General features: G+C 47.4%; 1 protein-coding gene across 8 annotated transcripts in view; it reads right to left on the bottom strand.

Moving 5' to 3' along the window:
- Window positions 1–51: 51 nt before the first annotated feature.
- Window positions 52–14,296, bottom strand: part of tjp2a (tight junction protein 2a (zona occludens 2)) — a 29,725-nt gene continuing 15,480 nt past the window's right edge. For 5 of the 8 annotated variants that reach the window (XM_086171083.1, XM_086171084.1, XM_086171077.1 and 2 more), the window contains 22 exons: window positions 11,962–12,086; window positions 11,010–11,112; window positions 9,737–10,487; window positions 9,394–9,497; window positions 8,839–8,992; window positions 7,681–7,792; window positions 6,454–6,584; window positions 6,274–6,358; window positions 6,018–6,168; window positions 5,682–5,790; window positions 5,232–5,451; window positions 4,907–5,094; window positions 4,733–4,828; window positions 4,528–4,607; window positions 4,233–4,443; window positions 3,928–4,028; window positions 3,626–3,850; window positions 3,403–3,507; window positions 2,607–2,801; window positions 2,228–2,305; window positions 2,006–2,091; window positions 52–1,354 (listed from right to left, as the gene is read on the bottom strand). In XM_086171083.1, coding sequence (XP_086027209.1) covers window positions 1,198–1,354; window positions 2,006–2,091; window positions 2,228–2,305; window positions 2,607–2,801; window positions 3,403–3,507; window positions 3,626–3,850; window positions 3,928–4,028; window positions 4,233–4,443; window positions 4,528–4,607; window positions 4,733–4,828; window positions 4,907–5,094; window positions 5,232–5,451; window positions 5,682–5,790; window positions 6,018–6,168; window positions 6,274–6,358; window positions 6,454–6,584; window positions 7,681–7,792; window positions 8,839–8,992; window positions 9,394–9,497; window positions 9,737–10,487; window positions 11,010–11,112; window positions 11,962–12,086 — 3,567 coding nt within the window. In that variant the 3' untranslated portion in view covers window positions 52–1,197. The remainder of the gene's footprint in view (window positions 1,355–2,005; window positions 2,092–2,227; window positions 2,306–2,606; window positions 2,802–3,402; window positions 3,508–3,625; window positions 3,851–3,927; window positions 4,029–4,232; window positions 4,444–4,527; window positions 4,608–4,732; window positions 4,829–4,906; window positions 5,095–5,231; window positions 5,452–5,681; window positions 5,791–6,017; window positions 6,169–6,273; window positions 6,359–6,453; window positions 6,585–7,680; window positions 7,793–8,838; window positions 8,993–9,393; window positions 9,498–9,736; window positions 10,488–11,009; window positions 11,113–11,961; window positions 12,087–14,296) is intronic. The other 3 variants (XM_086171078.1, XM_086171085.1, XM_086171079.1) reach the window with 2 other exon arrangements.

Below are 14,296 nucleotides of genomic sequence, written 5' to 3' on the forward strand. Positions count from 1 at the left end.
GCCGTCCCTTTGGATGTAAGTATCTCCAGTCAGCACCCAAGAACAAACATGTAAATGTAAAAAAAAAACAACAATATTTTATTTGAATAGCGCCAGTAGTCTGTCGTGTAACACTCATGAGATCACAAGCTATAAAAAGGAATCACAAACGAAGGTACATTTAAAGTCAGAAACATGATTGTCATCACCGAAGACTCGACTGTTTCATCATTAAAAATAATAAAATGTGTTTTTTTTGTTTTTCTTTTACTGTAAAATGACTATTCCTAAATCCACTCACACTTTCCTCCCCCCTGAATAAGACAGTTTTACAGGTTCAAGAATCTCAGAGCTCAAATACAAACAGGCTCCATTATCCTGTGATTTTATATCCTATTTCTCAGATTTATACGATTCTCCATCACATTTCCTCCTCAGTGTTACAGATCATTAGGACACATTTTCATCGACTGGGTAACAAGATTTACTAAAACTCAATTTCTTAGCGTCCGTTCATGACCCGATTCCAAACCAACAGCATTTCACTTCCTTGCCGGTCTGTTTTAAGTGATCAGCTGACAGTTTTGACCTTTTTTTTTTGTTATAAATGCTACAAGGCACTTGGAAAGGGCATAGTGTCCCATGTGCATGGTGAAGCAGGAGGAGCGGGAGGGCATTTGTGGAAGGCCAGTCTCAAACTGCGGATTTATGAAAAGACGCTGTCAAACTGGCAGCTGATGGGAATCACGTCCAGTCTTTTGATCGGAAACGGCCCTCTTTGGGAGCTGGAAACTTAGAAAACACACTTGCCTGAGACTTTCTGATGAGCAGAGAGGTGCAATCGTGATAGCATCAATAGGTCAAAGGTCAAGCCCCCCCTCCGACCCAAAGTTCGTGCTTCTCAGGTATTACCAAGTATAACAAACCATACGCGGAAATGTTAAAAATGCTAGCAAGAGCTCTGCGTGGGGAGTGAGTGACGGCGCTTTTCTCTTGGTCGACACACACACACACACACCGTTCGCACGTGAGGCTCGGCTCGACACGCACACGGCATCAAAATGTATTCCTGAAGCCTGACATGAGTTTTGTGGTAAAGCTGCATAAAGTTACTGGAGGAATTAAAAAGATAGAGCTGCCAGTAGAAACAGAGTGGAAGGACCCCCCGCAGTTAGCGATGATGTCACCATCACGATGATGTCAGAGTCCGCTCGGGAACTACAGCTCGGTGTCCTTGTACTTCTGGGTGTCGTAGTATCCTCGTTTGGTCTGGTCGGCCAGCTGCTGGCGATACTGGGCCTCCTCGTCCTCGTGTCCTCTGCTCTCTGAGTAAGGAGCCCTGGGAGGGGTCTGTGGCTCGGGGTTGGAGCTGGATCTGCTCGCACGCAAACACAAACACAAACGGAAAGATGAAAGTGAGGAAGCGGCGTCACGCTGGCATCCGGTTACTGCGACGCTTTCGGTGAAAAAGGGTCTATTTTCACCGGAAGTGGCGTCGGTTCGCTCGGGGGGGTGGGTGACGTGGAAGGGCAGGAAGTCGGGTGTGAAAATAAGATGCGGCCAGTTGATTTTCAACATAAAACGCAAATCTCCGGACGTGCCAGCTCAGCTCAGAAACCCTGTCAGAGGAATATGGGCCCGACGGAGGGCGTATATGTTGTTCAGACTGAAAAGCCCTCTAGGTCAATTATATCTTTGTCATTTCAACTGACTTGACTTTCACCATCTTTTTTTTCCACCCTGGATGAGCTTCGTCTTTGGAGGAAAGTGAATGGACTTTATACAGAGTTGCAACAACGAGGCATGGAAACAGCAGAAATGACCATTATGGAAATAGATTTAACTGCATGAAGCTTTTTATTTATTGATGGGAAGAATCACAAAACTCAAGGCGAAATGAAAAAAAAAAAAAACCAACACAAAATCAGACGGCGGGTGCGGAGAAAAGGCCTGAGTTGGGCTCGACACGGTGCAGGGGACTTCGCTAAACTGCGACGCAGTTGGAATTTCCAGGCGACACTCTCACCCGATTGGCTGGGGACGGTTGAGGTTGGGCTTTGGCATTTTGACTGGAATGGCGTAGATGTCTGGATGCTTCTGGGCAATTTCCAGCTGGAGAGACGGTGGAGAGATGAGACCCGGGCACCAAACTCCGAACGACACACATCTCAACTCGTCATGCAGCTATCTGTTCTCAAGGAAAGACGATGCAAATATTGTTGGAAGTGAAATAAAGAGTGTCGCGTACTCGGGCGTTTTCAGCCTCCTGCAGTTCCAGGAGCCTCTGGGCTCGGGCCAAGTGATCCATCTTCTCAAAGGCCCGGATCTGGGTGGAAACAAAAGTGGACGTGAACTCTGGGAAACGATGTCGAGCGGTGAATAAACAGCGGGATCGTGGCCGATGGAGGAGCGAGAGGCCGACAGTCACAAGACACACTCGGGTGGTGAAATGGACTCCATGCAGACGTTCGGTTACCTGCTCCGGCATTTGCTATTTTATTTTAGAGTCCAGACGAGCGATAGAAGAAGAAAGTAGAATAAAAAAGAAAAAGCTTTAAAAAGCTCGATGAACCAGTAAAGCCAATACAAGGAGAATCAACGGATGAACGGGAGGAGGAAACGTTTACTTTTCCCAGGAAGGACTTGTTGGCCGGGTCCTCCTCCTCCCTGTCCGGACTGGGCTCCTCGGACGGGCGGCGGGTCGGCTTCAGGGCCACCGGAGGCGGGAGTGGCCTGTTAGCTCCCGCTGCGTCGCTGCTAATGGTGCTGCTGGAGTGCGAGTCGTAGCTGCGCGTCGAGTCGGTCCTGGTCTGAGCCCGGGCCTGCGGGAGTAACGTAATGGTCGATCGAATACTGTCGTCAGATCGAGTTTTCCCAGATTATTTATAGACTAAGGTGAAAAGAGCAGCGGAGATGATCTGAATGAGATGAAGACGTTCTCCTTTTAAAAGTGAGGGGTCATGCGCGGGCGAATCAATAAATTTGGAGGCCCGGCGGAGGATCGCGTCCGGTAAAATGATGACCTTTGACCCGCACACACCATTTGAAATGTTCGGTCTCGTATTTTGAGGCTGCACCCGGCTGGTCCAGCGTCATGTGACACACAGTAGCTTTTCACAGTAATGAGCATCCCTGTTCCTGCATATTGTGTTTTTTCGTCCGGTCTCGCCCTGGGGCGAGGTGACGCTAACCATCCAGACCCTCGGGATCAGGATTATTGCCGTCAGGGGTGACTCATGATACTCACCCGTCTATCTTTACTTTAATAAATAATACACAAAGTACCATGTGGGGTTAGTGACGGTGGGAGGCGTGAGTGAGGAGGAAATGCAGACATGGCGAGGGCGGAGGTGGGATGTTAGTTTAGTTACTTTCGGTCAGTTCTGACTCATGAGAGCGGAGGGTGGGTGGGGGGGAGCTCACCTTCGGGGGCTCAGGGACAAAAGCAGGGGGGGGACTGGGGTCTCTGTTCAGCACTTCTCTGCTGCCTGACCGCCTCATACGAGCCCGGGGTTCAGGGTGGATTTTCTACACGCATACACACACGCAGGAAGCATGGGGGTTAATGGGAATGAATTTGATTATTTCTTGTGCACGCAATCACACACACACACGTAGCATGGTTTCGTGACGAGCGAGCCCCCACCTCGTCCGGCAGCACCGGCTCTGAAGATCGACCGATGGCCGACATGGGCTGCGGTTCATCCATCGGCTCGTCCAGCTCGTTGTCGGTGTAAGCTCCGCCCTCGTCCGCCGTGTCGTCGTAGTCGCTGGTCAAGCGGCTGTCCATGCTCAGGTAGTCGGCGCTCATGGCCGACAGGTAAGACATGCGGTCGTCGTGCAGGTCGAGGTCCTCGTCAGAACCATCCAGCTGCGGAGGATTTGGAGACTGAGACGCTCTGGTCTTCTACTCCCGGAGTGAAACCCGGACGCGTCTCTGAGACCCACCTTGCCCTCGCTGACCCAAACGGCTCTGTCCTGCTGTTCCCGGATCGAGTCCTTCACGCTGCCGTACCAACCGTCATTAGCCGAGTTCAGGTCAACCGTGGCTGTGAGGGAGTGACAAAAAGCAACCGGCGATCTCTGAGGCGTGTCGGGGTAGCGAGCAAAAGATCTTGCCGTGCAGATTCTGGAACCCCTTTAGAGGGTCTCTGGGTTTCAAAATCATTTTCAAAAGTCATCTGAGCACGTTTGAATGGTGTTTCTTTCCTCGGTCGTATTTTAACCCGGCCGTTTCTTGGTTGTTTACCCACCAGTGAAGAGGTGAGAGCAGGTCTTCCTCAGCTTCACCGCCTGCTCGTACAGCTTGCGGGCGCTGCGATTGGATCCGGGCAACAGCCGGTTCCTCATGGTCTTGAGGCCCTGCTTGCTGTCGGGGTTGAGGAAGATGACGATGGGGTACCACTGGGTGTAGTTCAGTGTGTCCACAGCTTTGGGGGTCACGTCCAGCAGGGCGTGGCAGTCCTGTGGGAACGGGAAGTGAGCGGGTTCCATTCCTCAAGCTGTCTCTGGGCTCCCCATTGAGCGGCATCTTCTTTAAGATCCTACCTGCTCGATGATTTGCCTGATGGTGTTCAGTCTCACCACGCCGGAGGACTTCTCGCTTCCCGCATCCTTGGGTTCGGTTTCTGAGAGCGGAAATAAATTGGTGACCAAACGATGAGGATACGAGCTGAAACGTAATGTCCTGACAGAGAGTTTAAGACTGAATCGCCGATTGTTACTCAGCTATAGAAACGATGCGACGACTTACTGGCGATGACAAACTGGTTCGGCATGTCGTTGGCCAGCTTTTCATTCACGACATCAGCAATGGGCCCGAAAATCACCACCGGCCTCCTGAATCCAGCTGGAAGAGATCCGTCGAAGCACGGATGAAGGAAGAGGCCACCGCGTCGTCGTCTTACGGCGGCCGGAGTTCACCTACCTTCGCGTAAGACCACTCTCTCATAGGCCGGGAAACGCGTGGCCACCGGCGTAGAGATCAGATCCTCGCGGCTCTTGCGAAGATCTTTCTTCTTTGCTGCCCTTTGACCCCTCAGCCTCCAGAAGTCTCCTCTGTCGTTACCGGATGCGGCCCGGGCGGCATTTTGGACGTTGGCCATTTGCTCGGCCCTGTTACGCAGATCCAACATGCGCTGTCAGCATAGCCTCGCGTTTCACACGTCCTGCATAATTCTTTGCCCCTTTAGATGCTCGTGGGTGTTCAATTCTCGGCGTGACAAGACAGAGACGACCGGTTCAACCCTCACCTGCTCTTGTTGGGGATGATCCCCTTCTCTAACAGCTGGTTCTCTTTGTTTGTGCGAATGGCCAGCCAGTTCCCCAGCTTCCCGTCGTACAGGGTGTCGGTCACTTTGAAAATCTCCCCCCTGGAGAAGGGGAGGCTCTGAGGGGCCTCCTTGTCGTACTCAAAGTGCGTCCTGACGAAGAAGGAGTCGCCTCTGCCCGACGCCAAAATATCCTTGTACACTGAAACCAAGAGCAAATTTTTAAAAAGCCTGGTAACGGGTTTGGTTTTCAGTGTTAATTAAGATCAAAACGCATTGAAAACTGAAGAACAAATACAAGATGTGCCTTGTACTGATTGTGGGAAAGTTGAAAAACAACTTGGAAAAAAAAAACAACCCAAACATTACTTTTCCATTATATTCTCATCTGTATGAGTTGTAACTGATGAAACACGTGATGACCATTTGTACCTTCTGGTTTGCTCTGAACAAGGATGGTAATGTCATCTCCTTTAGGAAGCTCCAGGAGGTAGAGGACGGCCTCCTCACGCACCAACCCTCTGAAGTCCGTGTTGTTTACCTGAAACGACACAAAACCGTGTGAGACGAGAAACGACAGTAGAAACTATAACGATCATCTAAACCACTCGCAACTTGATTCGTGAGTAATTCATATTCTGATAACATAGAGTGTGGGATTTCTTTCCTCTCACATTTTCTGATTTACAAAAGGCTACTATCTGTTTATTCCGTGTCTTTGTACTCAGTTGTTATAAATATGAAATTAAAAAAAAAAGGAATTCTCACTTTCATGATCTGGTCTCCCGTTTTTAGACCCTCCAGCTCAGCGGCGCTGTCCTCCTGGACGCCGGCGATGAAGATGCCCACGTCGTTTCCTCCTGCTAGCCTCATTCCCACACTTTCGCCCTTCTGGAAACGGACCATGGCCGTGTTAAAGCTGAAAGGAAAGAGGTTTTCATTTGGAAGAAAAAAAAAAAAAGTCACGTAAACATGAGCGACGCATAGGAGACGGGCAGAAGTAGCATTTAGCAACATTCCTCACCCATAGACATCCTGGTCTTCAGCGCTCGGCTTCAGAGGCACCTTCGGGGGAGCGTGAACCTTCGGGGCCACGGTGGCTGCTTGCGCTACCAGAGCAAAACATCGGAAATAAATAATTGGTTGGGGGTTGAGGGGTTGGGGGGGGTCTAAATTTGGGATATCAGAAAGAGCAACGAGTTACCAGGTGGAGTTTGTGACCGTGGTTCTTCCCTCTCTGCGGCCAATGGGGGCGTGTCATCCACGGCTCTGTCGGCACCTCTGAAAGGCGTCGGCATGGCGCCCATTTTGGCCAGCCGGTTAGGCGGGTCATCTCTGGTGAGAGGAAATGTTGCATAAGTGTGTGTCTGAGCATCATTAGGAACGGTCTACACACACACACCAACACCGGATGTGTGTGTGAGTGGTCACCAGTGTAATATTCTCTGTCATATCTCTTTGACCATTCAGGGGATTCAAGGATTTTCCTGCTGAAACACACACTCCTGCAGTGCCTCCACTGAGATTTCCATGGAAAGGTGAACTTGTTTCGAGATGCTCCACAGCAAAATAATGTTCGCATGACAGGAATGACAGGAGCCATGGTTTCCCAGCAGAACATTATCTGGAGTATCGACCACCAGCGGCCTGCTCTCTCCACGTGATGCAACAGAGGTTCATATCTGCATTGCTCTGTGGTCCAGCTCGCTATTATGACGCTATGCAGGGGTTTTACACAACAAAATGTGTCACACTGTGTGTTCGTTCCCTTCCACCAACTTTGCGGTGGATCTTCTGCTTGAAGGAACCACACAGGGATTACCATTACTCCATTACTCTTATCAGTAAATTTCCCTACCAACAATGTGAGTTTGGCGTTCACTCAAATATCCAGCAAACCAACTGCTACCATCATAATCACTACTCACTTCACCTGTTAGTTTTCTCATTGTCGTATTCAATTACTCACAAAATATCCGAAACAGATGTGACTATATCGTGCCCTGGCATCTGTGCTCACTGATGAGAAATTATTAGAAAATCAAAATTTTTTTAGCTGCTCATTTCAGAAAAACGCTAAGTGAGTTCTCTCCGACAACCTTACAGGCACCCCAGCTCAACGGTTGAAAAATTCCAAGCACGTTTGTCCACCAAGCTCAGACAATGGTTAGTAAAATTCACATGCACCGTTAGTAATCTAGAATTGTACATTCTGTTTCGGAATTATTCACTATATGTGATTATATTGGTTTATTGAAGTACTGTATGGATACAAATCCGTACCTATGGAACTGCTTCTTGTAGCGATAGAGCAAAATTCTTTAAAAGTTTACACTCTATGAAGATGTTTCACCTTCAGTGTTGTGTGATTTTAAACTGAGATGTTATGGGGCGGTTAACCCCCGCATGTGCCTGAAGGTGTCCTGGTTACCTGGCCTTCTCCCTGAGCCTTTCATTGGATGAGTGGGACGAGAGGTCGGAGTGGTGACCCCGCCGGTCGTCCTGGGGAGAATAGGAGCGATACGACTCGATCTCTGAGATATCTGTAACACACAAGCAAGTCGAACAACATCATGACCCTCCTGCTCGAGCTTTGCTTTGCAATGTCTGCTTTTTTTTTCTCTGGATCTAGTTTTCAACTCATCCTGCGGCTACAAAAGTGACTCTCCTGCATTCATTTATTATGTAACATGGCTAGTGCACAGTCCAAATAGCCCACGGGGTCGTGAAAGTATGAAAACACACTGATGGCTGAAGGTCAGGACACAGGAAGTTGGAACATTCAGCAACAACACACATCACATGGGTTTATGATCAGTACAAACAGCAGGGAAACAGTCATTTGACACGTTCTATCCGATTCACCGTCGACGTGGATGCAGTGGGAAACAATCACAGAGCAAAATGTATGGAGATGCACTTAAGGTGATTTGAACCTTTCCAACTGAACATCCCTCCGCCTCCTCATCATTCACCATTGTTCCGGCAGGGAGCAGACGGTGGGTGGTGTGAACCCCTAACATGATGAAATTCTGTCATATCCAATACCAGGATTATGCTGGTGGATTAGATCACCCTGCCAACAGCGAGTGAGCACTTTCTCACACACGCGCACACATACACACACACACACATGCGAGCATGCACACACCCAAAAGCAGACAAAGTGGGTCACAAGTCCTCTGGCTCGCCCTCCCCACCCCCTCAGACGTTTGGGTGAGCCAACAATCCACTCACACCACTTAACTAGATTGTTCCTGACCAATCGGTGCACCGTTTCTGGTCATGTGATGTTAAAACTAGGTATAAAAGACAGTTATCACTAAGGGTGTTCTGGACCTCTGGGTGTCTCGTGGTGTCATTTTCTCTTTTGTTAAGAATTTGAACATAAAAATAAAACTAAAAACTGATGAGTGAGTAAAGCCTTTATTTAATGAAGGGGAGCAGATACAAACAACAAAAGCAACAATGTTTCCACAGTTGACTCTTATTTATCTCAAATGTTGCGGGTTGATACATGATGATGATGGTGATGTTTGTCGTTACACAGGAAAGGAGCTGCTGCTTTTCATTTTCATGAGTCTCTCACCATCGAGCTCCGAGTCGCTGTCGACCATCGGAGGGACGCGGATAAGCACCTGCCGCCTATCTCTCTGCACCACCAGCTGCAGCTTCCCGCGGGATTTCTCGATCAGCTTCCCTGCGTCGCTCAGTGACAAATTTTCGGTCACTGTGCCGTTAATCTGACGGAGGAGAAGATTCGAAAACTTTTAGCTGTTTTGCAGGAGGCGAACTTCAAATAAACAAAATAGATGATGTGCGTCCGCAGTGGATTGAATAATAAGAGAATCTCGGGAAAGAAATCTTCCTCTTATTACAAAAAGCATAATATTCTAAGCTTCACAATCTTGACTGACTAAACTCACCATTTAGTAATGAACCAAAGTGTAATTTGTTACGCACCAACACATGCCGTATCTCTTGTTGCTACTTACTTACAATACTTTTGTGTTTTGTAAAATTAACAAAACACAGTGGGCAGGAAGTAAACCTGATGAGTTGCCATTGTTCTGCTAAGATGGGAACTTTCTGCGTTGTGAAAAAGGTACAAAGCGATAACCGTTATCCGAAACGCTGCTCTAACCTTAAGTATTATGTCTCCCTCCTGCAAGTTTCCATCCCGGCTGGCGAGCCCGGTGCTGGTCATCTCTTTGATGAAGAGCTGGCTTCCCAGGCGAAGGCCATACTCTGAAAGACAAAATGCGGAAACAACATCTCTGCAGGTGGTTTTAGCGGTCTCATGATAAAAGTACCGCGATACCATTATCTCAGACATTTTGCTTGATATTCTGGAGGGGCCAACTTTTGCCCAATTTAAGTTTCTCTGAGAGTCATTTTGAGACATTTGGCCTCATCGACAGCTCCCACATGGATGATTTAAACATTGAAGTCATCCAGGTAACTCAAAGCTAAGTGTTTGTTTTTACCTTCGTTGGGTCGATTCTTCAGCAGCAGCACGCTCAGCGGTTTCTCCAGCGGCTCCAGGTCACGGGGAGGGTGGGGTAGTGGGAGGGGCAAGGCCGCGGGGGACGGGGAGCGGTCGAGGCGGTCTCTGCTCCCGCTTCGCCTAACTGGATCATCATATTTCCTTGGATCGCTGGGGAGGCGCTCTCGCCCGCCACGCTCGAAACTGTGGTCACGGCCGTGGCCGCGTCTCGGACTGTGGCCGTCACGCCTGTAACGGGAATCGGGGCTGTTGGCACGGTCCAGTGCCCGGTCGCTGCGGTAGCGGCGGTCTGGGCTGTATTCCCTGTTGAGGGCTCGGTCGCTGCGGTAGTGCTGGTCGGGGCTGTGGTCTCGGTCTAACATGCGCTCGCTACGGTACCTCCTGTCGGGACTGTAGCGGCGCTCCGGGCTGCGCTCTCTATCCAGGGTGCGGCCTCGGCTGCCATCTCTGCGGTAGGAATGATCTGGACTCAGGTCCCGCTCCACGCTCCTGCCACGTTCCCGCCGATCATAGTCTCTGTCATAGTCACGCTCTCGTGTCTGGTAGCCAGAGTCCATGTAGCCGCCCCCACCTCGTTCCCGCTCTGGGCTGTGGTCCCGCCCACTGTACACACTGCGCCGTTCCTGGTCGTAGCCATAGTCTTCAGTGTAATCATTATTGAAGACTCTGTCATCGGGAGAGGCGGGCCGGTTAAGAAGGTTCACTGGAACCTTCCTGGGCCTTTTTACTATCTGAAAATAATACAGAAGGAGAGTTTCTAGCAACATGGAACTTAAGAAGCACTTTGATGGGATGTCTGCCAGGGGGCAAACATTACCCACATTAACCACAACAGTGACGGCTAAGATAAATGTGATCATCCTTAATGATGGTAGTATCTCATACTACCTGCCACTGATGCACTTGCTAATGTTTGGAAAACAGCCTAGCTACTGCTATTTACACTTGTTAGCAGTGCAAGAACTTTACAATGTCAAGTTTGTAAGGATTGGGGCGATTTGCTGCGGAAAGTATTTGACACAAAGACATGCTGGTATGTTTGACATTTCCTTATTCAGATGCACATCTATAAACAGATGTACATTCACACTGAATTTCCAGGTCTTCCCGAGTCGGGCCGTAGATTTAACTTTAGTTGCCTGTATTGCGGCCCCGGTTTTGTCGCTTGCCTTAAGTAAGCCAGTTTCTTGCTTTGTCTTACTAGCTCATTACGCTACGATTACCAAAGGGGCAGGAACAAAACATGAGCTTACAATTTTCGCCACTTTGCCACATTTCCTCAGGGTTTGGACGGCGAAGGAGTGGACGACCCCTTCCATGGGGACGGCGTTCACCTGTACCACACGGTCATTCTCACTACACAGAGACGACAAGAGAGGTGAAAAGGGACAAAATTAAGTGCTCAACGCTTTGTGTTTCAGATTTCAACTGTCTTTCAAAAAGGCAGTCACTCAAGCTGACAGGTGTGTTTCAAACACATTTTAATAGATGTGAAATAGGGAGGATAACCAAGAAAGGATCTCTTTTTCAGGTGATTGTGTAATGACAATGTAAATTCAGTGTGATCGTCTCTGCCGACAGACTCTTTCTTACTATGAAGTGTCTCTGCTTTTCTACTGGAGTCCAAAAATAGCGAGCAAATATCCACTTAGTGCTTCGGGCAGTTAACTGGATCTTTAGTAATTAACTGAGTAAATTCAAAAATCGTATTTGGGCAGTTAATCTTAAAGCCATTCTCTCTTTTATACCAACATCAATAAAGAATGATTAATGTCAATGAGTTTTGTTCAGATCCTCCTGTATTTTTTAGAAGGTGATTTGTGAGATAATAGTGTGAGGCTGCTTTTGCAGTGCAAACACAATTCACCGACTCAGAAGTGAAAGAAAAATTTTAGCTATTAATAAAGATTTCTAAAAAAAGACAGTGCATATTTATCTCCAGTCAGAAAAGGCTTCATGAAGGTTTTCATTATACCACTGCTACAAGGCGGAATTTATTTTTAGGCATCCTTAACGAAAATTCAGCTTTCGTAACAAGTTTTAACAAAACATTAGCATTACTTCATCTCACATTTTATGAAATATTGTTTCAAAAATAAGCAAACAACCATCAATTGAAAAAAAAACAGGACATAAAGACATTTAGCACCCTTGTTTGGTTTCACTAGTTTTTAAAATATACTAAGAATAAGTAGTAGAACGTACTACAAAAGGCCATCAGCAGGCCCCCCCTGCAGGACATCAGACACCACGATGGAAGTCTCGCCACTCTCCTCATTCGGGTTGTCGCGCCCTCCCGACACTGCAATGCCGAAGCCCATCTTTGGATCCTACGAAGGTAGAAAAGGCAGAAATCATTCGGTGTTAACAGTTTGTGTGTGCGTATGTGCAAGCGAGGTCTCGTAATCCTTCTGTTGTGAGTGTGTGTCGGCTAGAGCAGTAATGTCATGATAGAGTGTGTATATTGTACAGAGCGATTTGAGGGATTGTAGTTTTGTGATTACAGTTTTGTGTTTGGAGTCATGTATGACTGCTACTGTTTCTGTGTTTGTCCATCCCCTGTAGATCTGCATAAAGTGTGTGATTAACATCTGCTAACTCATGACCCTGTGACATTAAGGGTCGAGAGTGGCAAAGGCAGTATGCGACCTCCCCCAAAGCAATCGCACACTGCAAAGGTGACAGTGTTCAGCTCTATCTATTTCTACCTGCCAGTGTTCCAGTTTGCTCAGATTAGATTAGGTCAGAGATTTGATGAACCTCTTTATCCCTCCCTTCCATCTGTGTGTGTGCGTGCACACATGCACGCACGCACACACACACACACACACACACACACACAATTCACCATTTTCCTCTGTCTGTAGCAGATGGAGGGAGGGGATGGGGGTGGGATGAAAGTGTGACAGAGCAACAAACAAGGGGAATGAAGTCAGCCTCTCTGTGATACAACGCATGTACGTGGTGGATGGGATGAGGTAAACATTCAACTTCAGTCTCAATCTGGGATAAAGATACTCATCACCAGGTCTGCAAAAATTGATGTTCAAATATTCATTAAAAAATCATGCTGAAATACAGACCAACAGTCAGAAAGATGTTAAAAGAGATTTTGAGAGCTCACAGCTCATTACGCATTCGCACATACCCATGTCCATTTTTTGACCATTTGACTATGCTTTTTTGAATATGAAATAACAGTGAAGATTAGAATGATACAGCCATTGGGTTGCAAAAAATACACTGTATACTAGCACAGTTATCAACACCATCATCAGGAAGTGAGTCTTGGATTGGACACAGGATTCCTACTTTTGTTTTAAACAAACAGTCATGAAGTACATTTAGTGCCAGTCATTAATCTGACCCGGTCGATATTTTTACAGGCTGGGTTTTGTGCAACTGCCAGTGCAACACCATCTCTGGTACAGCTCACTTTAGACAAAACAACTGGTGGTTCTGCTTGCAAACATTACAAGCATCCACGGTGCATGATTGATGTCGTGAGGGCGTAATGCCCAAACACACCCAGGCACACAGACGGGACGCCAACAAAACAATAGCCTTTCGTTCAGTTTTGTCTGTCTCATGCAACACGTATTTCGATCTTCCATTGGAAACAAAGTTTTTGAAGGGGCACACGTGGTGAAGATAAGTTGTTTTTATGCTAAATGAATGTTGGTGTAACTAATGTGAGCACAAGCTCGGTGTTTCACTTATTTTCCTCAAGCCAAGGCTGTTAAATTTAGCAGCTGTCTTCTGACATCAGTGTAGCGGAGTCTGCATCGCAAAGCTCCCTCTGATGCGTGGAAATGAGGAAGTGCTCCCCTTGAGCTCCTGAAAACGCAGTCTTCACCACCGACACATGAACGCGCTGAGGGGGACCTGCTTTCTCCTTCAATCACTTGTGCACTCCTTTCTTTCACTTTGTCCTGCATCAACCTTGATCTCAGTGGGAAAAACTACTTCTGTGGCAATACCACTGTGCTGAGACAAGTGTCCTACTGAGGCATCTGCTGGCGCAGTCTGCCTTTTAAAAACGTCGGGAACCTGATCTTCGGATTGCTTTGTTTGATTTCAGACATTAAGAAATAGTACATCAACTACATCCCCATGTTCACCGAGTTACCTGACAGAAACCGCTTGACCATATCTGAGAATGTGCTGAATAAGCGTTTTTATCTTGTTTTTCCAATCTAACATTGCGAAATTCCAAAACAGAGCTGAGGCTGAAGCCTCCACACGCTGTGTGTTTAATCTACCAGCAGTGAGAACATTTTTAAGGTGACCACACTTGAAACAGGATTACATAAGCTCAAAAGCAGGCCAAGGATTTAGTCTCATATGAACCTTGAAGTTTATCCACCGTGAATTAAACTACAACTCTGCAAGCCTTTGGCTTTTAAAGCTGACAGTCTATGACGACACGTTTTATGCGTCCGAAAAACTGCAAAACAACAACATCTGGCAGAATTGCAAAATTATATAATGTAAACAACAATATAGGCACAGCTGAAAATACATTGTGATAATTTTTTTC

Source organism: Fistularia commersonii, chromosome 23 (genome assembly GCF_037954325.1).
Source record: "Fistularia commersonii isolate RoL2024-O1a breed Wild chromosome 23, RoL_Fcom_v1.0, whole genome shotgun sequence".
Classification (NCBI taxonomy): domain Eukaryota; kingdom Metazoa; phylum Chordata; class Actinopteri; order Syngnathiformes; family Fistulariidae; genus Fistularia; species Fistularia commersonii.